This window comes from Cenococcum geophilum (assembly GCF_001692895.1).
Source record: "Cenococcum geophilum 1.58 unplaced genomic scaffold K441scaffold_24, whole genome shotgun sequence".
NCBI classification, from domain to species: Eukaryota; Fungi; Ascomycota; class Dothideomycetes; order Gloniales; family Gloniaceae; genus Cenococcum; species Cenococcum geophilum.
The window spans coordinates 781,720-807,814 of NW_027137582.1; the positions used below are offsets into that span (position 1 = coordinate 781,720).

Genomic DNA, 26,095 nt, shown 5'->3' on the forward strand with positions numbered 1-26,095 from the left:
GAAAACGCAATGCCAAAAACGCCACTCCCATAGAACATAAAAATTGAAAGCTTAACACAGTAAAAATAGAAAATAGGGACAGCAGGTATCAAGGAGAAAACAGAAGCTTTACGGGCCCTTTTTTTTACTCCTGCGTAAAAAAGCCAGCCCGTCCCTTGCCCAAAGGGCTAAACCTCCCTCATTAATGTAGCATGCGTGTGACAAGGATAATGTGTAGCTTGCAGGAAATAACGATTTCGGGTGGCGGGGGATATGTCTAACAAGGACGCCTTGCCTGCATGTCCGGGTTGGCGAGGGCGAGAGAGCCTGCTTTACCCTCAGCAAGATACTGCGCCTCCGAGAAAAAAAACGATTCGATCGAGAGAGATATTTGGGGAAATAGGGCGTTGATGCGTGTGATGTGTGTCCGATGCGACTACCGGTTGGTTGATTCCTCATTACTCCTCACAATATCCATTCCGAAAAACAGCTATTTTCCACCCCGACTTTTCCTGTACATTGCTGTTTACTATCATTTCACTGCCGCTATGCACTATGCATTGCCGGGCTTCTCCTCGGTATCAATGTGCCATACAACATAGTTGGGCAACCCAATAACTTCATATCCGGCGCGCTTAGCCATCTTGGCAAAGCCCTCCGTCTCGGCCTGGTTCTCAAAAGCGTAGCAGGGGAAGTTGATGCCGGAGCGGTGCACATCTGCCTTGACGAGGATGTTGACGCCGCCAATGCCGTCGAGGGGAAGTTCCTCATCTTTGTTCTCACGCCAATCGCCCATCTTCGCCATGTGTTTGCGATTGGTCTTATACTCTTTGTAGCCTACGGAGGGAAGGATTAGATTAGTTAGAGCATTGTGAAAAGAAACGAGGGCTGAACTTACCTTCAGCAAGTATAACCCCCTTGTCGAGAGATGCAGCGAGTTTGAGACCGTCTTCTGATTCTTGCCAAGAATTGTAATCGACTGTATAATGGCGTCAGCAGTAAATCTAGTTTCCAATGGAACAGAAAATCTCACATCTACCTTCAATGTCAACCTTCTTTCCGTCTCGTTCCTTATACCTGTGGAACCAGATATCTGGTGTCTATGTCAGCATTCAGTCCTCCTGCCGCCCTGACCCCTCCAATATCAAGACTTACTAGGAACCAAAATATCTCTGTCATGTGCGACAAAGTCTTCAATAATCTTCTTGGGGCTATCCTTGATATCCACATCACGCCAGTAGACCCAGCTATGCTCCGGTTTCAGCGCCGCACTTAAAAGGTAATTCCTCGCTCTGCCCATGGCTTTCCTTCGCGGTCCTTGTGCCTCGAAACCATGTCTATCTTCTACATTTTGCCCATGCGTCACACCAAAATCTTTTTCTACAATCATTGCGGAGTGGAACGCATCGGACGTCTTTTGCACGCGCTCGAGCTCCATCGCCAACGCTGCCATGGTGTCGTCTTTCGAGTCGCCGACAAGGAAGGCAAGGTCGATGAGATGATGCGGGTAGGTAAGTTGAGTGAGCAGGTCGAAATGCTGCTCAAGGTAAGGAGAGGCGTCGCGGAGAGGGGTAAGGATAAGAACGCGCTCCTGGTTCGTGTCCGCTTTAGAGGTAGATTTGATCTTGTTGAGGTCAACATGCGAAATTGTGCTTTCGTTTACTTCTACCGGATGGTGGTGATTGAATATCACTGGTGTTTGGAGGTGGCCGTGCCATTCTGATTGCTCGTTCGGTGACATTGCCATAGGGGCTTTTGCTGGTCCCCAGCAGTAAAATCTGCATAGCGCTGTCTGTCAGCATCTTTCCCACCACGGCGCCGTCGTGCCTTTGCCAGGCTCCATCAATAGGAATGAATTCAACTTTGAGGAAACCAGAATGATATCTCATACCTCTGCATTTCCCCTGCTGTGCCAGATAATCCTCTCCACAGTAGTATTATGATGCCCGCGATGGCGACGAACAGTAGGAATCGAGTTCTAGTCAAAAAATGCCACAATGCTCGAGACGGAGGCAACCTGGCTCTGGCCGCCTTCCACGAGTATCCTCCCTTCGGTAACAACATGCTGCAAGGAGGAACGCCCTAGGCGTTCACCTCGTCCTTCCTCTAGAAAGATGTGGAATTCCCAGCCTATATCACGAGTCGACTGGTCGCTATCCGCTATCTCGACGGTATCGTAGCACGGAGGTCGAGGCGACCGGGGGGTTGTCGTAAAGGGTGAGAGTTGGAGTAGATTATGATAGCTCAGGCGAAGTTGAAGGGAGGCTCAAAAGGATTAGGTCAGGGTGCTGAGTCCGCGTGGTCGGTAAGGCGTGCCTCACGGCAGCGCGACGTAAACGAACAAAGGTCAATTGTTGGCGGAAGAGAAGATGGAGGATTATCTTCTCGAGTCCTTCAGCCAAAACGAGAGTAATTATCTGGCGGGTTCCCCAGAGGTACTAATCATGGAGCGCAAGGAGAGCAGTTCGGATTACAAGCCACCCCGTAACGTAAATTACCCTACTCGCTGCTGATTGGTTGCGCTGGCTCGGTGGTAGAATTACACTTCTCCTGCACCACGCGTCGACTAAAGGAGCACTACAATTATTCGTATACTATAACCTGCATTTCACCTGCATTCACTTATGTTTCACTCACATTTCACTTACATCTCACTTACGCCTCACTTATACATTACAATGAGGGGTTACCTACCTGCTCTTATCTCGTTGTCTCGCACATAACGTTCGCCCGCCAGCGCCCGACACGTGAATCTTCGATTGTTGGGCATGCACCGGGGTGTTTGGTTGAGACCTGTGTGGGAGGGCTGATCTTTCACCGCAAGCCCCAAGCGTAAATAGATCTGGGGCATGGCGGAGTGGGGAAGGAATCTATGTAAGCTTAGGTAGGCCTAGTTGCGTGTTTTGTCCCCGCCACCATGCGTCCTCTTTTTTTAACCTAGAAAGACGGGATTCCTAGAGGAGAACCACCACAGATATCAAAGTAAATACCCTCCAATTAGAATTCAAACCATCCCTTCCGCCCCTCTTTCAAGAACAATTAAGGCAAGGTGGATGAGGTGAGATGCAGCATAGACATCCTTCGAAGAAACTTTAGTGCGCAGTCAACCAAATTCTGCGTATTAAAACAAAGTATTCTGACTTAGCGTCCGGGCCGAGTTCTATGGAAGCCATTAATACTGCTGGATGAGTACTGGTGCACCACAACAACATCATCATCATCATACTCCCAGATGAATCATTTCTTCAATCGCTTGCAAACCCTAGCATAGAACTACATCATTACCCAATGCTCATTCATTTCGCTACCTCATTGAAACTGTCACACTACTCCCCTGTCCCGCCGAAGCCTACACAATGAACAAGCTAGATACTCAATTAACATATAACCGAAATGTGTAGGCCGTCTTCACACCCAAGGGTGCCAATTTCCAATCGGAACACCAATGAAAACCCCAGATCCACACTGGATGAAACGAAACGGGTTTTTAGTCTGCCACCCAGAGCAGGAAAGATATATAGACAACCTCCATAAAACATCGCTATACTTTTCCGGTCGTTGAAGCGGAGAGAACCACCATGATATCCCTAGAACCCCGGCTAGAACTGAGAAATAGTCATGCAGAGTAATTGATTTGGTTTCATAGGCACTAAATGGGGAGTGCTAATCGCGTATTGTCCAAGAGCCAGATAAGTTCATGAAAGGGGGAATGAAGAACGTGCATCCCGTATTACATTAACCAAAATGATAGAGGCAAGGGGCCAAAGAAACCGAGGGAACAAGTGACGAAAAGATTATTGATCAGTGGTGCTTACAGCTTCGAAGGATGAGGAGGGGGCTGAGGGTCTGGCTGCGGCGATGCCGTTGGCTCTGGTGTGAAGTAAAGTAGGACAGAGGTTGTGGAAGAAGGTACTGTTTCACAACTCGGATTGAGGTTGACCAGATCCCCGAACATTCCATACTTCTCCCAAACATCGCGAGGAATCCGCTCCGTCGCTTGTTGGATGAATGTTTGATACTTGTGGCGTTCCTTCATGGTCTTGCTCAGCTTGTCTTTTTGTGAGATCAACATATCGTAAGTAGTCTCCAGGACAACAAGCGTACTAGCAAAAAGACCACTTTTGTTATGATTATTGCGGTTCAACGTGAAATTCTTGAGCTTCTCCTGCCATCCATTGTCCTTAATGAATTCTTCGAACAGCTGATACACCCTCCCGATCGCTCCCCGTCTTTTCCTCCCCCTCTGCGCCTTCCTTTCCTTGTCAGCCTGGGATTTTCTAGATATTGGCTGTGCAGTCAGACTTCCGACACACGGTCGAGTAGACCAGTCAGATGATGAAGAACTCCGTCGTAGTCGTGAGGTCTTTGAAACTCTACCGCCCTTTACACCATGCAGTGATGGCGTATGGTTTTCACTTCGGGTAGCCTTGGACCACGTAGCTGAGCTCGTTGCGGCTTCGTTGAGAGGTGCAAGATCTAGAACTGTCAAGCATGTATCACAGACCAGCCCAGCCACGGGTTTCTCCAAGGCACAACCACAATTTGAGCAAGGAAGCGCCGAAGATAGGCTGGTGGCATCAAAGCTTCTGCTAGGTTGATCTAGTTCCATTGGCTCAGGATACTTCATTACGCCGATTGGATCTTCCTGTTTTATATGGATTGAGTACTTTCGAATATATTGCGGAAATAAATTCCGAAGTGGCGTGAGAGAGAGTGGAGGGTCGGTAGGTATGATTTGCGTTTTCGTTATCTCCCTAAATGGTGAGTGAGTAGAAGGTCTCAGCAGTAGGATGCAAGTAGCACACATTTTTGGCTCACTAGTATCGTGTAAATTTGACTTGGGAGGTAGCATTATGGTGACCCAGAACTAACGCAAGTGACAAAGTAACAAGGCAGTCGATCGCGTATTAGAGTGAGGAGCAACGGCTCAGCAGAGTCAAAAAAAGAAGGGCCACCCAAAGGAGCAAAAATAAGTGACGATATGAGCAGATGGGGAGGCGGCCATTTGAGCGAAATCGGATGCCTTTTATGATAGCCATGAGGAAATTAGGAAAGGCTGATTTCTAGACAGGAAGAGACGCCGCATACGGGCTGCATATGGTCATGGCACTTTGAGGTTGCAATGATTAGCTACTTGCTTAAGCTTATACATGCGCAAGAAGTGTTACTCGAAACGACAGATCCAGTACAAGGCCAAGACAGCTATGGAAACGATTGGCTATATTTGAACGATGGGTGTGGGGAATTCACGACTCCGCTCCATCCCTTGCAGGCAGCCCTTACTCAGAGGTTGAAACCAAAACATACATCTCTCAGATACTGCGCCTTCGATCTCCCTAGAGGGAACATCCTTGAACAATTGACTACAGCAGACGGTCAATGAGCAGAAACGCAAGGCAAATTCCGCGTGCGCTTTCACCGCCAATGAGATCCCCCACTCCGCCAACGGCCGCACAGCTTGAAGCTAACGAGCGGGCAGACGTAGGAGTCTCTTGCCCCATGAACGTGCAGACAGCATACGGAGAGACGGCATTGAAATGGGACGAAACCGGAAAAGGTACGAATTCCACGAGGATAGAGTGTTGAGTGCCAGCGTTCCAGTGACGTGTGACGATCGAAGCAAATGAAAAGACGGATCTGCGATCCTCGGTCGAGAGCGCCAGATTCCTGCACGCCGCTCTCGTTACGAAGGAACGGGCGGCTATCCAGCAAGCCCAAGGCTTTTGGTTTGATGTAGGGTAGAGTGGTGGTGGCCTGGCGGCAATGTTGAGATGCAGAGCCGAGCGGAAAAGTGACCGGCCCCAGCATATCCAGGCCTAATTTAAGTTGCGCGAGAAGATTCTTGTGATACAAGCACTATACCCCCGGATGATGTACATTAGAGACGGCCACCCGCCTGTGGAAAGAAGTAGGGACCGAGCAAAGGCGAAACAAGCGCTAGTCCATAAGTCGATCGACCCCTAGTCACCCAACAACCACGAGACAAGACTTAATTACCAAAAGAAATGCATTTCACGATAACGTACACAAGAGAGCGCATACACCTATGTATAAACACGAAGTTTAAGGAGAGAAACAGCACAAAGCCGTGATTACCATCCATAAAAGGACCACCCGCTTCCAAACACCAACAGCGGGCCGGACTTTTCACATGAAGGCTATGCTAAGCCACATATTAAGAGACTTTCAAGATTCCGCCCTTGTAGCCCTACGATACATACAACTTATCCATGCTCGGGCTACAATATCCTCAAAACATCCAAGTCCAAAAGCACAGTATGCATCGGTGACTGACCAGGACGCTTAAAAGTCGAATGCAGAATGCTGGTAATAGGAAAACAAAAGTCTCGAATTAGTCTATGCAATTATTTTTTGGAACGCCAGCGTCGTGAATCCTTTACAGCAACCCAAACATAGCGGCAAGAACGCCGGACATTCCCATCACAGCTCCAGAAGAGACGTCCAGACGACCGGCAGCACCAGTCTTGGATGCTCCAGCACCGCTAGCAGTGCCCGTTGGGGTGGTACCGGCACCACCTGGCTTGGACTGAAGACCAGCACACTGGTAGCTTCCCTTGATAACAGAGCTAGACTTAAGGGACTGGAAGTTCGAGCATGCCTTGGAGATATCACCAGAGGACTGAATGTTGAAAGCACCACGGACGTCGCCAAGGCTGGGTAGTTCGACACTGAAAGGAGATTAGTGGAATGTTCAAAGCGGCTGTGCAATGAATCAACTTACTCAGTGAAGTTACCGTTGAAATCCAGAGCACCAACAATAGTCTTCAGCTTGGGGAAACCATCGATTGTCTTCAACTCAGTGTTGTTGGAAATCTGGAAACCACCACCCAATCGTGTCAATTGGGGAAGAGATATGTTGGTCAATTGGGTGTTAGAGACAAAGGAGAGAGAACCGCCGACTTCAGTAAGGTTGGGGGCAGAGTACGACAGAATATCGTTTCCGAAGAAGCCCATGGAGCCGTTGAGACTAGCCAATGATGGTGTGTCAACCGAAGAGCAGTTGCGGAAGGTCATGTTAAAAGCCGAGATGAGGTTAGGGAATGAGACGTTCATAGCCGGGTTGTTAGCTTCTAGGATCAGTGACGTGTTAACGTTCGCAAGTTGCATAGTGATGTCGCCCAAGTATCTGTTGTTGGCAATATAGAGTGTGTCCACAGTTTTCACGTTGATACCATTGAGAGAGTTGAGCTCAGTGTTTTGGATGTTAACGGTTGAAACCATTTGCACGCCAGTAGTGAAAGTCAACTGTTGGAGATTGGGTAGCGCATTCCATAGGATCGTGCCCACGGTAGTGAGCTGGGGAAAGCTCAATGTGCTGAGGACTTGAACTTCATCCAACTGGAAGGTACCCTTGATTGTTTCCAAGCTATCACCGCCGATGCTGGTGATCGACGACGCATTGCTAACAACAAGATCGCCGGTGATGGTTTGCACATTGCCGATGTTGATGATGTCGGTCGTTCCGGTAGCTATGGCAATGCTACCTGCGAAGGTCTTGCAAGACGCAAGAGCCGTTGCGTCGCCGGAATTCTGGATGGTTGTTGTGCCGGAGATACTGCATGATGCTGCTACAGAGAGAACGAGTCAGTATGGTGGTTCTATGATAAATCTTTGTCCTGATAATGACAATCGACGTTCATACGCAGGTCCTCGAGTGGCGTCGAGTGTCATTGGCAAGAGCTGCAGAGAGGGAGAGCAAGGGAGGACATACCAAAAGCTGTTCCAGCAGCCGCGAGAGCGGGCAGGACAAATCGCAGAATGGACATAGTTGCAGACAGACTTGAGTCTTTCACTGCAGGTTGGGGGTATCAGTGGGTTATAAAGGGAGTCGCGTGCCAATTGAGGATTGGCGAGTGATTTGAGACGAACCTTGAGTGAATTAAGACTGCTGAATCCCGAAGTACGAGATAAGGTGGATGCAGTTGTGGAGCGAATGTCGAGAAAGGGAGAAAACGAGAGAAGAAATAAGAGCCTTCGAGCCGAAGAGCGCCGTCTGTCTTGGAAGGCGTGGCTACGAAGAAACGAAGCAGGTGGATGATTGGAAAAGAAAGAGTGCGGAAAGAGGCAGGGCGCGGCGAGCGAGAAAAGGAGGAGGTCTTCGCTGCTTGACACACCCCTGCAACCAACGAAATCGACAGGGGCAGAGCCCACGACTCCCGCCCGTGATTGGTCAATGCTTTGTACACGTCGAGCTCGAGCTCGAGCCCCCGGCTTGGGGGAGGGGAGGGTCATTGATTTCGTCGGATGTGGCGAGTGCATAGACACGGCGATAGGCACGCCAGGGCTGCTGGACTACTGGCCATGGCAGGAATAATGGGCAGGAAAAAGGGCAGGAAAGAGCCGTGAGCGTGGGCACGGTGGCTTTCACAATCGACAGCCTCTCACAATGCCCAGCTCAGTCTCCCAAGTCTCCCACCAGATGTTTGCGGGCCTGCTTGGCTGTCATCATTCTGTGACGGGTGCTGAGACCTTTCACGTTTGCAGCTTGAGACCTTTCCGAACAAATTGTCTGACGCTTCATCATCAATACGCTGGTTATTACTCTTATGCTTGCGAATCATCGGCCAACGCCACGAGAAATATGCCAACTGAACAAAAAAGTTGGAGATGAACGGACCGCCATGTTTCGGTTGAAATGATGAGAGTGCGCATGCCCCTGGCCTTTCAATCTCTCGGATGGCGTTAGTTTGGCGTTCTGAGCAAGCCACAATTCCCGCCGCCTGTCAACGCTTTGGGCATCTTGTGTCCTTCGAGAGGTCATCGTTATTTCTTCTGTTATCGCCTGGAATTCCTTCGCTTCCATCAATCACCGTTTGACCTGACCGAACCGACGCTGCCCGCCAAAACTCAATTGCGCTGACAGATATCCGTCATGTCATGTTGACATCACAAGTACAGCAAAGCGAAGCAAGTGTAGCTGTCCTGTGTCCCTGTCTGCGTGTACGTGTGCGTATTCGTCTGCATCGGGGTCGGGGAACCGCAACCCTCACAACTCCATCTACCTAGGCCGGTCGTCGCAAGCTGCATACCCGTTGACTGTTGATGTCGCCCCCTCCGCGGCTTGAATTTTCCAATCTTCCAATCATGCACTCCACTTAGTCGAGGCGCATCGGCCGGTTCGGTCATCGTTGCCAAGTCCCATGGCCTCCACCGAACCGCCCTTGTCGATCGTCCAGAGAAGGTTACGTGCATACAGCCTCCTGGATGCATCTGGAAAGCCCGGACAAGACCCGTTTATCAATTCCCCAGATGCTATTTCAATACACCTCCTTCACCTTCCTTTTCTTAAAATGTGACCATGTCCCTATCATTATTCCGGGATACCACCGTTCTTTTGCCATCGAGCAACACGAAATAACATCTAGCCAGGGTAGCCCACCGTGCCCACCGTGCCCACTAATAATCTAGTTCATCTTAATGAAATTGTCGCCTCAGATCGGCTTGCGACGAAACATGCCAAATTTGCAAACCCCTCCGCTTCCAAGTTTCAACACGCCAACTTCTTGTTTTCCGATGAGACCTGCAAAGTTCTTGGAATTCATCGGCTCTTGTGCCTCATGACTTATTATTGTTGTACACCCAGTGCCTGAGATGTATTTCATAGATAACAAAGGCAGAGTAACAACATCCCCGCAATAACAGGCTCCAAGGCTTGACTAGTCTCCAGATTTTCGCGACGGGCCAACCGTACCACAGCAGACCGTTACACGATTCTGTACGACGGAAAGCGCGAGTAACTTGCGCTTCGTAACTGAGGTGCAACCTGCAGGGGGAAAGGATACTCCCTGGTCGTCGGAAGGTTGTTTTTGACAACCTCCAACGGACGCACAAGTTCAACTAGCAGGAGTGAAATTATCTCTACTACCTCAAGCCCAGAGTCTTGATCAATAGTCTTCTACGAAGATATGTCGAATTCGAGAGTAAAGAACTCCAGCTTAGAAACAGCGGGAAGAGCCTTAAGACAGATACACTTTCTGTACCTGCGGATGGCATGCAACATTTTAGATTCGAGCCATGGTTTCAAATATAGACAGATTCATGTACTACTGGACCAGGAATAGCTCCAAGATCCTCTACCATGATCAAACATCTCACAACTCGCCAATTATTTCCATCTACAAGGTACTGCAGTACTTGTGAACAGGAATGCACATATTTCACTCTCTCAGATTCGAAGTAGAGATCTATTTCTTCCCATCAGCGCAAGATCACCGTGACCCACGAATCCATTAATCGTTTTATCACGAGATGTGCTACCTCGGGAAAATGCAATCGCTTGCATTACGTAAATCGTGAAAACTGATGAATTTCATTAAATAATTACCATTTTGGATGCTGACCAGCCCTTGGTGAAGAATGCCAGTGAACCCGCTATCCAGTTACCGAAGTCACTCTTGCAACCTTAGAGGAAATGTTCTGAAAGAGGATCAGGATACTTTCATAGCGTTTCCATACGATATGTTAAAGAGTCCGCTCTAATGCGTCCTTTTTACTCCATGCCACCATAGTAATGAGTGAATAAAACGAGAACATCACATCATTCTCCCGTTCATTACCCTTTCATCCTTTCATCTCTAAACCGTTAAAAGCCCATCTATACCATCAATTCTGCAGGAAACTAATATCTACGTCTTCTACTCTCCACATATACCACATGAACAAGCTCCTGATGAACATTAGCGATCTTGCCTTTGCTAGGAAAGGCAAATCCTTACCTATATGGTGAGAATTGTTCCGCAACATCCAACATCTCCTGCTCGGTCATATACTTCCACTTCCCACCCTTTCCCTTTAGCTTCGCGACATTCTTACCAGCGTAAAGAGCCATGCCTCTCCTGGAAACCAGATATTGTCAGCACGCCAAAGCCAACCATGCCATCGCAGCAACCCATTCGCTATCCAGAGCTCAATTACATGTGCCGCTCTCGGCTTTGCTTCGTAAAGCTACAATAATGAAACTGACAAACTTACTGAACACCCAAATCCCCCGTACTAAAAACATTCATCCTCTTCAACGCAAAACAGGTAAACATCTCCACACTCCACCTCCCGAGCCCCCTCACCGCCACCAACTTCTCCATAACCTCGTCATCGCTCGCACTAACCAGCATACGCGCGCTCAGCTCGCCGGACGCAAATTTCTCGGCCAGCCCATGGATGTACTCGGCTTTGCGCTGCGAGAGACCGGCTGTGCGGAGGTGCTCGAGAGAGCAAGCTGCAACGTCGGAAGGCGATGGAAACGCAGGGGCGCAGGGAAAGAGCGCAATGAATTTTGCCTTTATAGAGGCGGCTGCGGCGCCGGAGACCTATTCATTTAATGTTAAGCTTTGACTCTAGGGAAGAATATGAAATGTATATATATGTGTAAAGTCTATATACGATTGATATAAAGTAAAGGCCTACCTGCTGTCCAATGATCGTACTCGACAGCGAAATAAACGGGTCAACGCCTTCCATCAGCCCCTGGGGCGAGAATATGTCACAGTGGTGCTTATCGATCAGCACTTTCAGCTTCGGATCGACTTTCAATAGATGTGCGCAGGCATCTGCGAGCAGCATATCTGTCGTCGATGTAGGTGGTGGCAGACCTGGTGGACGATTGGCGGGTATGGTCACCTTCCGCTTCCTCGTAGTTGGTGTAGCTGGCGATGAAGGATACGCTACAACCCTTGATCCGCCCGGTGTCGATAGCGGCGCGTTAGTTGCGTGTGGTTCCGCCGGCCGGGCTTCGGGCTGCATGTTGTTTGGGAGTGGAATGGGAGATGATGAGGCAAGAGGACGGACGCTTGAAGGGGTGGGCGTTAGAGGGGGGGGATTGGATACGGGTTTGGCTGTCTGAGCCTTGCGACGTTTAGTTGTTGGGGTTTGAGGGATGGCGAATTCAGGCCCATCCTGTCCCTTTGCTTCGTTTGATGGTTTCGAGGATTTGGTCTCCATTCGTGGAGCTGAATCCGTGGCTAGATCCGTAACGACTGCAGCCTTGCGTTTTTTGGATGCTGCCGACTGGTTCTTCGGCGCCTGAGCGGTTTTCTTTCGAGAAACTCCATTGGCAACTCCATTGACATGTTCAACATCTGGAGTAATGGCCGAACTGGCTGATGAAAGACGGGTTGACCGGCGAAGAGACATAGTGTATCGTTCGGATTTGCACTTTCTCAGTGAAGGAAAAGACCGGCTACTGTTCAGAATATGTGCGGGGATCGACAGAGAAACAAAGCACAGTTTAGGTATGAGTAATACTAGAGCATGCTTTGATGTGTGTGTACAGGCATTCATGCGACACCTGAACGCGTTGGAAGGAGATGGGGTTGCTGACGCGATGACGCCGAGGCACATGACTCCGCAGCCAAGGTTTTGCTTATAAATCGGGCTCACGTTTTCTCGTATTTGTGCCAATTAAGTTGTGGTTTAAGAAAGATTGCCATTTCCAATAGAAGCAGGTAGATAACTCAGAGGATGTTCGTGGCATGGAGGTGGTTGGCAGATGTGGGAGAGCGAATGAGTAGGGCCGCAGGGTGCGAGTATACCTAGACGGCCAAGCATTACTCCAAAATTTCATACAGCATGGCCGATGCATGCATATGGGATATGTAAATCGTATTAGATTGGCCAGCATCACCTACAGTACCAACATAAAACGTGGTACTGTAAAGGTTGACCCCGATGTCTATGCAACTAGATTTCTCGACTGTTTAACCCTACCATTCAACAGTCCAATTGATAGCCGTATAATATATGCAACTCTACCATAGCTAGAAGTGAAATGCAGATTTGGTTTATAGAATCAGCCATCCCATCAACAACATGAAGCATGAAACGAATTTTTGGTTAAATCGACTGCGTTCCGGAGGATAGTATACACTCTAATACACAAGCCCACCACTCGTGTTGTATAAAAATCGGTATCGATCCGCTATACGTGCTTCTTGAATCATTCCTTATGACCGTGCAGCCCTTTTCTTCACAACCATGGCTTCCAGATCGTCGCGCTCCTTCATTTCAGCCTCAATCTCCTCGATGATGGGCGTTAAGTATGGTATATCCTAGCGGTAGTCAGCAATTGATTCTTTTCTGGCCAGCTTTTCTCACTTCTTCGGGCTTGGTCTGCTCCTCCTTGGGTAGGAGCTGGTGAGCTAACGAGCACTACCGTCCCTTAGAAAATGTCCAACAAGGCTCAATTGGTAAGTCTGCAAACCTGGAATGCGCGTCGCATGCGGAACACACGGTCATAAGCCTCCTTTGGTGGTAGGCGCTTGAGAGCAAGAAGGACAGTCTCACTTTCTTCGGGAATCAAGTCATCGGCCCTGCAGACAGCGAGATGTCAGAATGTCATTGCCGAGTGCCCAAAAATCGTCCAATCTACCCAAAAATAACCCAGAGTAGCCATTGGCCACAGATAAAAATGCGTACCTCAGTCCGAGCTGCCTGTAGCCCGCCACATTGGCGTACCAGTTTGCCAATGGCTTCATCCAACTGTTGAGCCACGACCTCTTCATCACAAACTTGGCAACGGACGGTTGCGACATGATTGTGACAGGCGGTAAATACGGGGACGAGAGGATGGGGGAGATGAGGCGTGTGCCGGCGGGAGTCTCGTAGCAGTGGAAGTGGTGAGGTCTTTCAGCAAGCGAGCAATTGGATCAAGGCGCCAAGCTCGCGCGACGGTTTTGCAGGCATGGCGACCGATCAAGCCCCCACTCCATTGTCTTTCCAGTATTCCTCGTAGAACCACCTCGTCGTCCAACCTCCATCGCAAGGTTACGCCAGCACCACTACCAAAGGCCTAGCCCCTTGCTCATTTTTTCTTCGATTTTTGAACCACCCAAGATCAGCATTACGGCTTTTCGCTCAAATCTACCTGTCAATGGATCCTCTCAATCGCTAGCCATTGTGTCACTGAAGTGCTGCGGGGCTTTCCGCACACTGAGGCACCTTGAAGGGGACGACGGAAAGTGCGGTTCCCTAATTCCAGTGCTGTCGGGACTATTTCATGTTATCGTAAATAAAGGCTTACCAGTTCTGAGCGTGCAGCTTTCACCATGTCCACTGAAGCACCGCAGTCGCCGCCGTCCCCGAGACCGCCTTCACAACGGTATGCGCCGACGACGGCGAGAGTGTCGTCCCACGACACTTCAAAATATAAATCGAGCTTTAGCTCACCCTTCTCTAGCCTAGCTATCTTCTGCGCCGGCCTCTCCAGCTCCACTATCAATGGATTCTGCGGTGCGTCCGCCGGCGTCGCCTCAGGAATTGTTACTTGCCCACTCGACGTCATCAAAACCCGATTACAATCTCAAGGCTCATTTCGGCCACGAAACCATGCTAGACCGTCACGGGCAGTATACAACGGACTGGTCGGTACAGCTCGGGTCATCTGGCGTGAGGATGGTGTGCGAGGCATGTACAGAGGTCTCGGTCCGATGCTACTCGGATACCTTCCGACTTGGGCCGTCTATATGAGCGTATACGATGCCTCCAAAGATTATTTCTATAATCGAATAGGTTAGCGATATATGATAAGCGAGAGCTCTCCCCAGTGCTAACCTATATTCGAAAGAAAATAAATGGCTGTCTCGAATATCAGCGTCCATAACTGCAGGCGCATGCTCAACTCTTGCAACAAATCCCATATGGGTAATCAAGACCAGACTTATGACACAAGTAAGCTCTCGGGCTTCAGAAGAATACCGTCCACCATGGCACTACAGGTCTACTCTCGATGCCTTTCGCAAGATGTACCGAAATGAGGGGCTCAGAGCGTTTTATTCAGGGCTATCTCCCGCTTTGCTTGGCTTGACCCACGTTGCTATTCAATTCCCACTCTATGAATTTTTCAAGATGAAGTTTACTGGCTTAGAAATGGGACAGTCGTCTAAACAGGACGAAGATGTGCACTGGTTCGGAATACTTGGAGCTACGTTTCTCAGCAAAATCTGCGCGACTTCTGCTACGTACCCTCATGAGGTTTTACGAACAAGGCTACAAACTCAACAGCGCTCACTACCATCGCACTCTCCCGAGGGAATTTCGTTCCGCGGCGGTCATGGAGGATACAGACATCAAACTCGCCCACCAGGTACGGCTTCTTCCGATGGCATGATAAACTTGCCTCGATATCGTGGTATTGCCCGAACTTGTAGAACAATTTTGCACGAGGAAGGCTGGAGAGCGTTTTATAATGGCATGGGAACAAATATGGTCCGAGCGGTCCCAGCGGCCATGACTACCATGCTGACCTATGAGACTCTGAAGCAGGCGTGTTTCCGTTTAAAGATGGAAGGCGAGGAAGTTCTAGCACTTGAGCGCGCCGGCTTTGATCCTTGAGAGATCGGAATTAAGGAAACCTTGGTTAGAAGTCGATACAGGTTTGCCAGATGGATTATCTTTTGGAATACGCATCGATAGCGTTATATCCTCAGGAGTGAGCATTGTTTCTTTTGTTGTTTGTAGACAGTTCCAGCATTAGCTTGGCGAGGAAGTCTAGGTGTGGTGGGAGGCTCTGTGGTGTACGGAATGATTTATTAGGCATGGTTACGTCTTTCACTCGACCGTATATTTAGTCTTGGTACAACTGACTGACCTAACAGGTCTCAGACATTTATTTGCATTTATTTGGAAATAATGGGATGAATGTCACTGCATCTTATCGGCGGGTCTGGGACCTTTGCAAACACAGATGAGGCAAAGCTATCGTTTGTAAAGTAAGTTCAAATTAAGTAATTCTAAAATACTGCATTTACGTGTGCAACCGCTGATAGGAACTGTTCTTTTATTATGTGATAACTTCCTCCTGCCCTCTCCTAACTTCGTTCTAGGTCTTCCGTTTTCTATAAGAGAGGGCTCAGCTTCCTTGATTCGTGCCTCTCAAAGGGATGTCATATACCCAGTATCAGTTTTATTGCTTCGAGCATGTCAATTCTTTCATGAAGCCGCCCAATGCTATGTAGGGGTAGGTCTCTGCTCCTTGTGGCCTGAGAGGCGAAAATGAGCCTCTTCTTCTTTCTAGGGGCCTTGTCAAACTCTATCAATCTCCTTGAGTTCTCTGGTTTCAGGATCGGTAGGTGCTGCGAAATAGGATTACCGCTTTCCCTAGGCAATTTTGGTCTGGGTGTGAATGTTACTTTAACACGTTCGCACGAGGAGGTTTTTCCATGCCACGAGCGTGGTTTCAACCTAACCCTCACCTGCGCACTTCGACGCTGCCCCATTGAGTCACATCACAACACTCAACCATCCAACTTTAGTTCTCGATCACACTTCGCATAGAGTCGCCTCCATGCGCCCGAAGTTCCGACAGTATCCGAGTGACTTTTCACTTACTTCAAGTTGTCACCGTACCGACAACTTAGCTGCTCGATGTTAGATCGCCTGACACTTATTCAGCGCTCATCTGGAGCGTTAGGCCAGATGTGTTTGACGCATCGAGGAGTCATACGTGGTAATCCTTACCTAACATCTCCTAAATCTACTTCTATACATTAATGCTCTACTACGACCTGCTCTCACAGTGCGAGGTTAGCAGTTCCTCTACGGCAATGCTCAAGACGTTTACTTGTGTATGCGATAATGGCAACCAACGGATATAAGCATTCGCAGCCTGCATCAGAAGAGCCGGCTGATATTTTGAAATTCCTGAGAGCCTCTGCACACTATGACCGCTCCTGAATCTGATGACATTCAATAAATTTATAAAGAGATCGATGACCTATTAAGCAATACATACGAGCACTTGATATATATTATCAACGAGTACGAACGTCAAGATCGTGAACTAAAGGACTTAGAGAGGATGACCCGCCATAATAATGGTGACATTAGCAGCGAAACTCATTCTAACAATAAGAGAGCAAACGAAGAAAGCCACCCCAGCGAATCAATTGAAACGATCACTGTGCGCCGCTATACAGAAGGCGAAGCGAGCAGTGAGCAGGACAGTCGGCAAGATATTCAAGAAAATAAAATCGAAGGAAGCACATCCATGTTTCCCACGTCCACCTCTGTGATTCCGGTCATGGACAACCGTTCCTACATGCCCCGTCCATTAAGCACGCGAGGCAGTGTGATAATAGCTTCAATTAGGCCTATGTCACAGGAAGTAGGAAGGGGAGCTTTCATGCCAGGTCTGCGGCCTGGATTCCCTCCGCAACAACCACATGTATTCCTATCCCAAGATAGAAAATCGCAAGAACCCTCTCCTACGGCGGGCACACCCCTTCACGAGGAACCGCTTCAACCTTTGCTTAGTAAAATGCCACAGCCAAATCGATCACCAGCACCGGTGAGCTTTGCAATGGGATCCGAGTTAGAACCATTAGATACTCTAGTGTTTCGGCCTAGGCCACGAGGAATACCCACCCTGCTAACGGCACAGCCTGAAGTGTTGTTAGGGCATACACTTTTTTCATCGCACCCAGAACCAAGGGGCTTGGATATTTTCCAGCCGAGTAGTTCTGGACAACGCCCCATTGTCCTGCCGTATGGCCCTCTTCAAACTCTTCGACGCCATCACCGCCCGGAGAATTCGCCACTATCAAGCCCGTCCAACCCAAACTAGGCTCTCTCATTTGGTTCATCCCCCCTTGATCAATCACCCTATCCAAGACGACCGGGCCTAGCCCCAGTCACTAAAGGATCTGCTGTCCATAGGCTAGTCTCGCCATATAAGTTGCAAGATGCATCCATGACAGCTGCTCAACAGCAGCAGGAAGGCATAGAATATCTATTGCGCAATATTGACAACACGTATGAATACATTGAGAACATGCCTAACCGCCTTTTCATGATGTCTGATCCAAACGCTCCCCAGAGGCCAGAAGATATTGGGACGTTTTTGAGTGGCCTGTAGAGGGTTCTGCGGTCACTGAGGATTTGTAGCCCGAATCCAGGGTCAACAAGACATTTGACAAACTTCATATACGAAATGCACCCAGGATTTTGATGGGAAACGCTCGATACAGGGAATCTTCTTGGTATAAGGAGTATAGAAGCAAAATGATTCAGATCCATGGAGATTTCCATGGAGATTTCTAGAAAACTTCGCGGAGATTGCAGTGGATGAATCTGGGTGGAACCCGTAGAGCTGAAATGACAAAAGAGGCAAATAATGCATTGGTGTCAAAGATCAAGCAGCTAAAGGCGCACTACGGCATCACGGTAAGTGAAGCTGTCTGCAACATTTGCAATCAAGTGGACCAGAAGCTGAATACTGGGGTAACTATCAGACCGAAGATGATGAGGATGGAGAACCTCAGTCTCCACCATTCCCGAGGTCGAGTGACCTGATGCCATATAATACGGAGACTCCAACGCTCCATCGAACCACAGTGGAGAAGGTCGGTACGCCACGAAATGCACTGATTAGAAGGGCATCGACATTGGGTAGAATGAGGAGTAAGGTGAGAATAGCATGCGGAATTGTTCATATAACTGGAACCTGGAGAAGGCTGACTTGCTCCATGGTAAAGACGGGCGCTATTAACGCATTCGGCTTCGTCCTCGGTGTGCCGGAGGACACGGAGAGTCCAGGCCAATCCTCAACCACCTCGAAAGATGAGCGAGGCAGTTAAGGGGCTAACATACAGGAGGCATGAAATATATGTTTTATGAGTAGGCAAATTTTGGCCTAGCGATCTAATGACTGAGCGATTTGACTATTTCTGCAAGCTGTTGGAGCATAGAATTGGATATTTTGCAGCAGTCCTACGAACCACGCAATACGGGAACTATGATACTTCATGGAGTCAGCTAGGGCTGTTTTAATGGTAACCGAGCATAAAAACTCAATTATAAGTTTTACGAAGTGTGACGTGTAAACGAGGAGGATCTTATGAGTTCTATGTTTAAATTATGTTCTTTATTATGGTTAGCGGCTTCGCCGGGAAGAAAAGAAGTGGTGGCGAAGCATACTGCTAGACGATTATTTGGTAAGCTTTGTGCAGACACTTAGTTTGTTGTATCAACGTCAGTCTACGCACTCCTCTGGGTGCATAGCCAGCACATCTACCTAAGCTCTGTCTACATATATACTGGAATCACACAAGGTCTATGAGCAGTCCGTCGCGTACGGTTTTGAGCCAAGTAAGCGAAGAGTCTTGAGCAAGAAATTTCCGAAGGTGTTTCTTACCGTAGGGGACCCGGTCCAATCTCTAGTAAGCCCCACCAGGCCACTCCAGATCCTCTCCGGCCAGGACGAAGGATTCCGGATGGGTGTGCAACAACGTCGAAGCCTGTCAGCGAACACAAAAAGTCAGGCAAGAATAGCAGCCGGGCAAAAAGGAGGCTGCTGGATGATGTCAGGTAGCATTACTTGGGGATATTGCTGCATTATTGAATTGAGCGTTTTGTGCACGCGGAGAAAGCTGCTTCTGGAATTGTGCCGGGGGACTAGGCGGGTTGGAGCGTTAGAATAGGCTGTTGGGAAATTATTGGTAGACTCCTGGTCGAGGGAGCGTGCACTTCATTTGTGGCAGAAGAAGCTTAGGGAAGAAGTGAGTCAGTCGAGGGATCTTCCTCGAGAGCAATGTGGGCTGCCGGTGGATGGGCTTCGAGCTTCTTCTCGCAGGTATTTTTGGAGAGAAGCAGGAGAGACGAGGGCCTGCAGGCCAAATTGAAAGTGTCTCGCGGTTCTCATTTCTGGAAGGTGGTGAGGTCGGGAATTATGTTAACCTAAGGCGTACTACGGGCGTGTTGGCCCACTCTCATGTTTTCTCTCACGTTTTGGCGGCATGCCAGGGTCCGCGCTGGCCAGTCGCAATTGATGGCAGCTGATTTGTCTCCTGAAATCTCGTTCCTGGAGCTTGACCTGAAGTGGGTGTGCTAGCGGCGCCACAAGCTAATCTCGGCGCATGCAATCCGTCGATCGTGCTCCAACACGCAGCCAAACACGAGCTCTCCCTCCACCGAGCCGAGAGCCCGCTGCCACCAGCTGTGCGCATAGCTCTTGCCTAACGAGTCAATTCCTGTCGGTTTCTGTCAATCTCTCCTGGAGTCATCTGAGATGCTTCGAGTAGTTGTCAGCAGTCGTCAGCAGTCGAGAGCTACACGGTAATTAAATGGTAGAACGGCAGGGAATGCAGGCTGTGCCTCATATAGCGAATATTGCGCAAAGATTGTGGCTTAATTTATTCTGCCCCTGCCCTATCTCTCCGCCATTATTCTCGCTGGTGCGACAACTGCGAACACCCTGCCCACCAGCCAATCACCGCCTCCCAAACCCCCAAGTGCTCACGCTCCATTTCATCACGAGCTTCTTCTCCTCCTCTTCCTCTCAGCCTGCCTCTCTTTCAACACCACCTCACTCTCGTGAGCAAGTCTTACTAATTTCTTCCCACCATCTCCAGCTTCGCTCTCTACTTACCCAAGTCATTCTTTTCACGGGCTAGAGATTTTGGTATCCTTTGGCGTTTCGCCTTTTCGTCACTCTTTTAGCCTCTGTTCCAGCAAATACAACTCGACACTTACGACCGAGCGCCTTACGATTTTACGCTGTTAATATCTAAGTTCTATTCAACTCCACACAGCCTGGGCTTCAGCGATTCTTCAATTTTCTTGTCTTGGCCAGCCAGCTCTGAGCTTCCATTATTCTGGGAACGCCATCCGATCTGTGAACGAATGAGCGACTTCTGACTTCCGCAAACATGAATCATCAACACCACTCTCATAAGCACTTCCACCATGCACGGAGGGAGGCAGAGGCCGAGACTCACCACCTATTACCTCGAGACCCGGTCGAACCTGTCGTTGATGCGCTGCCTAGCCGAACAATCATAGAGCGAACTAAAGCACTGCTACCACGTGCGACCTCATGTAATGCCTCCGACGCGAACCTTTGCGAGAAGCCAACTTCGTCCAACACTCTACCAATCGTCCTTGCTGCTGTGTATGTCATGCATCTATGCATATATCCTGTCTCTACTAATCCATCTTAGAGTTCCTATCGCCGTTGCTTTGATAGTCCTAATATTTCTTCACCGACGACATACCAGAAAGCTCAAACAGGAAGATCTTAATGACAAGCACAAGTCTCTCGATTTCGGCATGGGGACAACGGGGAGGCCTAGCAAAAAAGGGAAAGGAGTTCCGGAAATGACCATCACTGACACCGAGAAATCTCTTCGAGCCGGGAAGGGTTTGTCTATGGACGTCGGGAGCCCCTACATACTTCCAGCTGGCTTACAAGGCTCGCGCGAGTCCTTCCATTCCATGTCCCGGTCGATGCATGACCCGGATGACCCATATCGCCCCGTGACATTCATCAAGGACGATGTTAGCATTCGAGGAGGTAGTCTTCGTGGATACCGACACGACAATGCGTCAACGTATACAGGGTCGAGCGAAGGTACTGAAAAGATGAATGGGAGTCTGTTAAAGAATGCTCAGAGGATGTCGAGATCGATTCCTCCACGAGGTGATTCCATATCGTCTCCTCAAGACAGCCAGCTACCTCGGATACAGTTTCCTCAACCGACTCTTGCTCCTGGAAACCAAGGCCCGCATAGACTTCCCACAGATCCCCGAGATGGTTCACCTCCCCGCGCTCCTGCGTCGAACGGTGGCCTTGCTCCTGCACCTCTGGATGCCAGTCGCGACTCCTATTTTGATAAAAACGCCAACGATTTGCGCAAAAGCAATAACTATCTTGGTTCGTTTATCCACAGTCGAGATGGTTCGACCGCCGATGCTGGTGAAAATCCCGCACAACCTCAAGCTCAGTCAATGCCAGAACCTTCCTTACCAACGGTTCAAGAGAAACAGGCAGCTTCGCCCCCCGACGTCAAGTCACTCGCTGCAAACCCTCGCCCCCCGCCTAGAGTTAAATCCCAGGAGGCTGTCATGCAAAACCCGAATACTGCAAGCTTCGTGAGTGACTCGAGCGATTACGGTGATGGCTTTAAAGTGACGCCTCCCTCACCACCTCGAGGATCTAGTCTTCAAATGGGTAATATCAACCGTAGATCTGTTGATGCTCCAATGACTATCCAAGAAGAAAACCCTTACCATCCAGTAGGCTTAGGTGTTGAAGAGTCGGGCTATGATACTCGGAGGCTATCCATGAGCGTGCGCCCTCTTCCCCCTGACGACCTAACCGACAATCCTGAGCAACGAGCAAACCGCATTCGTTCCTTCTATAAGGAGTATTTCGATGACTCGAAGCCTGATCCCGTCGGCCAGCACGGTTACGGTGACTACTATGAGGACTATGGCCAGGAGTACCTCTCCGATGGAGCTGTCTTCGATTCGGAGACTGGCAACTTCGTCGTAGCACAAGCACCTTATGCCGAGCCAGTTACCCGCCGAGCCATGACACCTCCGCCTCGCGCTCCTCCCCGCTTCCAGGGCCCACCCCGTGGTCGCGCCTCCAGCAGTTCGGCAGGCCGCTTCATACCGCCACGAGGCCAGTCAGCCATGAGTGGGCGTTCTGCAGGCCTAAAGAAACCTCTTCCCCCACCAGCACCATTAGCTTCACTACCGACGCCGCACATGTTGAAGGAAGATTCTATGGTGTTCAACCCAATTGACTTTGCACCACCTGTGTCCTTTAGGGATCGTCAGGCAGGCAGGAGGCCAGATAGTCCATTAGGAGTCCAGCGGCCGTACAGCCCTGCTGTGCCATCCCATACGCCGCTGGCGAGCGCCTTTGATGGGCTCAATGCTATGCCAAGCCCGTAAGTTCTTATCTCTAAATCCCACTCCCTATATATAAATGTGCGGCTGCGTGTCTGAACATCAAACGCTAATTTCCTACCCCAGACACGCCCTCCGCAAATCCAGCACCTTTACAGCCCTCGATTTCGCGCCACCGCCACGCTTCCGCAGCGCCGACTCTGGCTCAGACGCCGGCTCTATCCGGTCCAACCGCTCCGGCATGTCCACCGTCCAGCTCAACAGCATCCGCGCCGGTGCCTACCGTGTCTCGCGTATCCCCAAGGAAGTCGTCGGCACCAAGGACGACATCCTAGCCAGCTTGCGACCGAAACTGGACCTGGTTGCGCCGGCGTAGTCTAGATCCCGGACCTCAATATCTTTTCCCCTTGTTGTAGAGACGACAATAAATTTTAAAAATGGACGGCGCGTAGGTTGCTAGATCGTTGAAGTTAACTACAGTCATCACACATACACGCATGCACAAATATCTTCCCCCCTAGGCTCGCTGGCTGGGCCTGCTGTTGCTTGCTGCTGGCTGCGGCTCTGGACATGGTCACTACTGCACCTTTTTCTTCCTTTTGCTGCGAATCGACGGTCGACCGACCGAAACACAGCTTTATAAACGACGGTTAGCTGTTTTCGTCTTCTTTGTTTCCCGCTTGCCGTCATGGAAGAAAAGAGGGGGCAATGTAAATACTACGCTACTAAGTGCTGCTGCTGCTTTCGCGCTCTGTTTTGTGTATAAGATGGCTGTTGACGCTCCTGTTGGGAGGCCAACTGGCACGGACTTTGACGGATTGGATCCGGGCGTTGTTACTCCTGCTTTCTTGGTGTGGCCTGTGCTGAGTTTGGGTCATAAGTGGTTTGTGCAGCGTTGTGCGGGAGAAGATGGATGGGGGAGTGCCTGGTTGCTGTATATAGACGGGGCAGGGAGAAAGGGGGGTAGGGTTGTAGGAGATAAATTAGCGAGAATGGGAAAAGATGTTTACATAATATATCAAAAAACCCCTTTTTTGCTGTGCTCATGCTTCTAAATAAGGGTTTTGGGGGGTGGGGGTGGTGATACTTGATGATTTTGAGCAACGCTTTAAACTTTTGGGGAATTGGGGAAAGGGGAGAAATCAAACGTGCAGCTCGGCCGCTTCCTCCGCTTTGATTAGCCCCGCGCGGTAGTACTTCTCCAACGCCGGCCGGACGTCCTTTTCGTAGAAACTTACGACTTGCTGAGGTGCTCTGTCCCCGAAGAAGGCGTGAGTTAGCATTCAATTCTCCATCTGTTCACTAATAAAGGGGAGAGAAATGCGACGTGGAGTGACGGAGGGGAGGAGACGAGAAGAAGAAGACATTCGCAACTTACCGGCCAACGAACGTCTCGGGCCTGAGCAGCTCATCTAGCTGCGGGATAATTGGTTCGAAGAAAGAGGTGCGCTTGATGCGCTCGAGTAGGTCGTTGTCACGGCCGTGCTGTTTTACTTCGGCGCCGGCTTCATGCGACAGTACGCGGATCTGCTCGTGCGCTTCCTGGCGGCTGACGCCGCGCGCGACGAGCGCCATGATGATATTCTCGGTGGCCATGAAGCTGGGAAGGAAGTTAGTTGGGTGATGGGATATGGTGGGCGCATGTGGTGTGGATTAGATGTTGAGAGGATGTTTGGGGAAGGTTTGATACTTACGGCAGTTCTGCGGCTACGCGTTTGGCGATGACGGCAGGGTAGACGACCATGCCTGAGGAGATGTTGTTGAGGAGAATGAGGGAGGCGTCAGCGCAGAGGTAGGCTTGCGGGATGCAAATTCTGCGAATGGCGCTATCGTCAAGGGTCCGCTCGAACCATTGTGCTGCGTATGTGTCCATGGCGTCCTAATTTACATTAGACAGCGAAGGATGAATAGTATGGGATTTGGCGTACTTTGGGCAGGTTCTGCAGCTTGCGGCCAAGTGAGCATAGTCGTTCGGAGCGCATAGGGTTACGCTTATAGGCCATCTGAATGAATAGTTTAGCTAGGGCTTATGGAGCAAAGAGTGAGTTCGAAGGGCAGAAGAGCGTACGGCTGATGAACCAATCTGCATAGACTCAAATGGCTCCTCTAATTCCTTGAATGCTGCGAGATGTCGGATATCTTGGCCAATTCTCTCACATGTGGCACCAAAGGAACCAAGAGCGTTGAGCACATCGCCATCAATCTTGCGCGAATACGTTTGGCTGGAGATGATGAAAGCGGACTCGAAGCCGGCCTTCTGAGTTACGAGTTCGTCAAGCTTCTCGACTTTGGAGTGGTCTCCGGAGAAGATTTGAAGGAACGATGCCTGTGAGCTATCAGACTTGCAATTTTCTTCAATAGTCGCCCCAGTTCTACCTGCGTGCCGGTGGTGCCTTTGACGCCCCTAAAGCGTAGGTCCTCTCGTGCTCTTTCAATATTTCGGAGATCCATTAACAAGTCTTGTATCCATAGACATGCTCTCTTTCCCGTAGTAGTCAATTGAGCGGGCTGCAAATGTGTGTAGGCAAGACACGGGAGATCTTTGTACTCTTTTGCAAAAGTCGAAAGCTTTTCGATGACTGTTGCTAGCTTTGGAAGTAAGATATCAAGACCATCGCGGAGAAATATCTAGCACTATTAGCTACGAGACAAGAAATATTTCTCTTCGAAGGCTCAATACAAGATCGGCATTGTCAGTGCAATAGCAAGACGTAGCTCCCCAATGTATGATCCCCGCAGCCGCTGGAGCTTTTAGTCCATATGTATGCACGTGAGCCATAACATCGTGTCTCCTCTTCTTCTCCTCTTCAGCCGCAACGGCGAATTCCTCATCCTGGATGACTTGATGCGCCTGCATTTGCTGGATAGCTTCATCGCTAATATCTAAACCTAGCTCTTTCTCACTCTGCGCCAGCCAAATCCAGAGCTGTCTCCAAGTACTGAAACGGTTGCGGGGGCTGAACAGGTACTTCATCTCATTGCTCGCATAACGCGAATTGAGTGGATCCTGGTAGACGTCGTTGGGCGACATGATGGACTGCAATTACAAAATATCTTGGGATGTCTGGATTAATTGAAAAGGTTTTGTGGTTGAAGGGGGGAAGATGTTTGTTCGCTGCTCCGCAATCGGCAAATCTGAGCAGTTTTCTTAATTATCTTGAAGCCTTTTTTAGAGCTTCCCACAACTGGTTTTAGATGTGGTAAAGCGTCTGAAGATATCTCGGAGATTCGACTAGATCGGCTGATTGGCAGCGACCCAATGGCTCTCACCTCGGTCTATAAAGCTTCATAAAGGCAGCTGGGGCAGCCAAAAAATAATAATGGCGCTAGAGGTGGCATGTTCGGAACAACTTTCGCCGACGAACAGAATGAGGGCCTGAGCGCCAAGCAGGAGAAATCCTATGATCTGCCGAAAAATATTTCATTTTTTTCCTCTCTAACAACATGAAATTGCTGTTGTTGCACATTCATC

At 49.5% G+C, this 26,095-nt stretch overlaps 10 protein-coding genes across 10 annotated transcripts; 3 read left to right on the plus strand and 7 right to left on the minus strand.

Annotated features, from left to right (window-relative positions):
• Window positions 1–532: 532 nt before the first annotated feature.
• K441DRAFT_687446 (glycosyltransferase family 62 protein) lies at window positions 533–2,043 on the minus strand (the record flags this gene model as incomplete). Its single annotated transcript, XM_067652095.1, has 5 exons — window positions 533–816; window positions 878–958; window positions 1,013–1,072; window positions 1,135–1,757; window positions 1,871–2,043. 5 exons carry the CDS (start codon window positions 2,041–2,043, stop codon window positions 533–535), a joined length of 1,221 nt encoding a protein of 406 aa, XP_067503429.1.
• Window positions 2,044–3,654: 1,611 nt separating this feature from the next.
• Window positions 3,655–4,976, minus strand: K441DRAFT_127150 (uncharacterized protein). The gene is made up of 2 exons (XM_067640048.1): window positions 4,785–4,976; window positions 3,655–4,733 (listed from the first exon to the last, which is right to left on the minus strand). The coding sequence occupies exons 1-2, from the start codon at window positions 4,829–4,831 to the stop codon at window positions 3,791–3,793; spliced, it is 990 nt and encodes a 329-aa protein (XP_067503430.1). The 5' UTR covers window positions 4,832–4,976; the 3' UTR covers window positions 3,655–3,790.
• A 1,400-nt stretch (window positions 4,977–6,376) lies between these two features.
• On the minus strand, window positions 6,377–7,766 carry K441DRAFT_562830 (uncharacterized protein; the record flags this gene model as incomplete). The annotated part of the gene is made up of 3 exons (XM_067643577.1): window positions 6,377–6,668; window positions 6,722–7,565; window positions 7,712–7,766. The coding sequence occupies 3 exons, from the start codon at window positions 7,764–7,766 to the stop codon at window positions 6,377–6,379; spliced, it is 1,191 nt and encodes a 396-aa protein (XP_067503431.1).
• Window positions 7,767–10,554: 2,788 nt separating this feature from the next.
• K441DRAFT_660723 (DNA-3-methyladenine glycosylase) lies at window positions 10,555–11,110 on the minus strand. The gene is made up of 3 exons (XM_067648754.1): window positions 10,972–11,110; window positions 10,716–10,835; window positions 10,555–10,666 (listed from the first exon to the last, which is right to left on the minus strand). The coding sequence occupies exons 1-3, from the start codon at window positions 11,079–11,081 to the stop codon at window positions 10,603–10,605; spliced, it is 294 nt and encodes a 97-aa protein (XP_067503432.1). The 5' UTR covers window positions 11,082–11,110; the 3' UTR covers window positions 10,555–10,602.
• Window positions 11,111–11,210: 100 nt separating this feature from the next.
• Window positions 11,211–12,455, minus strand: K441DRAFT_127196 (uncharacterized protein). Its single transcript, XM_067640049.1, has one exon. The coding sequence runs from the start codon at window positions 12,334–12,336 to the stop codon at window positions 11,311–11,313; it is 1,026 nt and encodes a 341-aa protein (XP_067503433.1). The 5' UTR covers window positions 12,337–12,455; the 3' UTR covers window positions 11,211–11,310.
• Window positions 12,456–12,583: 128 nt separating this feature from the next.
• On the minus strand, window positions 12,584–13,589 carry K441DRAFT_660725 (14 kDa subunit of cytochrome bd ubiquinol oxidase). The gene is made up of 4 exons (XM_067648755.1): window positions 13,411–13,589; window positions 13,196–13,304; window positions 13,090–13,143; window positions 12,584–13,043 (listed from the first exon to the last, which is right to left on the minus strand). The coding sequence occupies exons 1-4, from the start codon at window positions 13,524–13,526 to the stop codon at window positions 12,939–12,941; spliced, it is 384 nt and encodes a 127-aa protein (XP_067503434.1). The 5' UTR covers window positions 13,527–13,589; the 3' UTR covers window positions 12,584–12,938.
• A 144-nt stretch (window positions 13,590–13,733) lies between these two features.
• On the plus strand, window positions 13,734–15,680 carry K441DRAFT_660726 (mitochondrial folate transporter-like protein/carrier). The gene is made up of 3 exons (XM_067648756.1): window positions 13,734–13,952; window positions 14,032–14,502; window positions 14,558–15,680. The coding sequence occupies exons 2-3, from the start codon at window positions 14,040–14,042 to the stop codon at window positions 15,322–15,324; spliced, it is 1,230 nt and encodes a 409-aa protein (XP_067503435.1). The 5' UTR covers window positions 13,734–13,952; window positions 14,032–14,039; the 3' UTR covers window positions 15,325–15,680.
• A 1,109-nt stretch (window positions 15,681–16,789) lies between these two features.
• On the plus strand, window positions 16,790–17,554 carry K441DRAFT_677801 (uncharacterized protein; the record flags this gene model as incomplete). The annotated part of the gene is made up of 1 exon (XM_067651101.1): window positions 16,790–17,554. The coding sequence occupies one exon, from the start codon at window positions 16,790–16,792 to the stop codon at window positions 17,552–17,554; it is 765 nt and encodes a 254-aa protein (XP_067503436.1).
• Window positions 17,555–20,564: 3,010 nt separating this feature from the next.
• K441DRAFT_127390 (uncharacterized protein) lies at window positions 20,565–23,195 on the plus strand. The gene is made up of 3 exons (XM_067640050.1): window positions 20,565–20,878; window positions 20,930–22,664; window positions 22,750–23,195. The coding sequence occupies exons 1-3, from the start codon at window positions 20,809–20,811 to the stop codon at window positions 22,997–22,999; spliced, it is 2,055 nt and encodes a 684-aa protein (XP_067503437.1). The 5' UTR covers window positions 20,565–20,808; the 3' UTR covers window positions 23,000–23,195.
• Window positions 23,196–23,837: 642 nt separating this feature from the next.
• On the minus strand, window positions 23,838–26,025 carry K441DRAFT_127421 (putative adenylosuccinate lyase Ade13). Its single transcript, XM_067640051.1, has 6 exons — window positions 25,304–26,025; window positions 25,000–25,251; window positions 24,692–24,949; window positions 24,552–24,626; window positions 24,318–24,502; window positions 23,838–24,223 (listed from the first exon to the last, which is right to left on the minus strand). The coding sequence occupies exons 1-6, from the start codon at window positions 25,652–25,654 to the stop codon at window positions 23,998–24,000; spliced, it is 1,347 nt and encodes a 448-aa protein (XP_067503438.1). The 5' UTR covers window positions 25,655–26,025; the 3' UTR covers window positions 23,838–23,997.
• Between the last annotated feature and the right edge of the window lie 70 nt (window positions 26,026–26,095).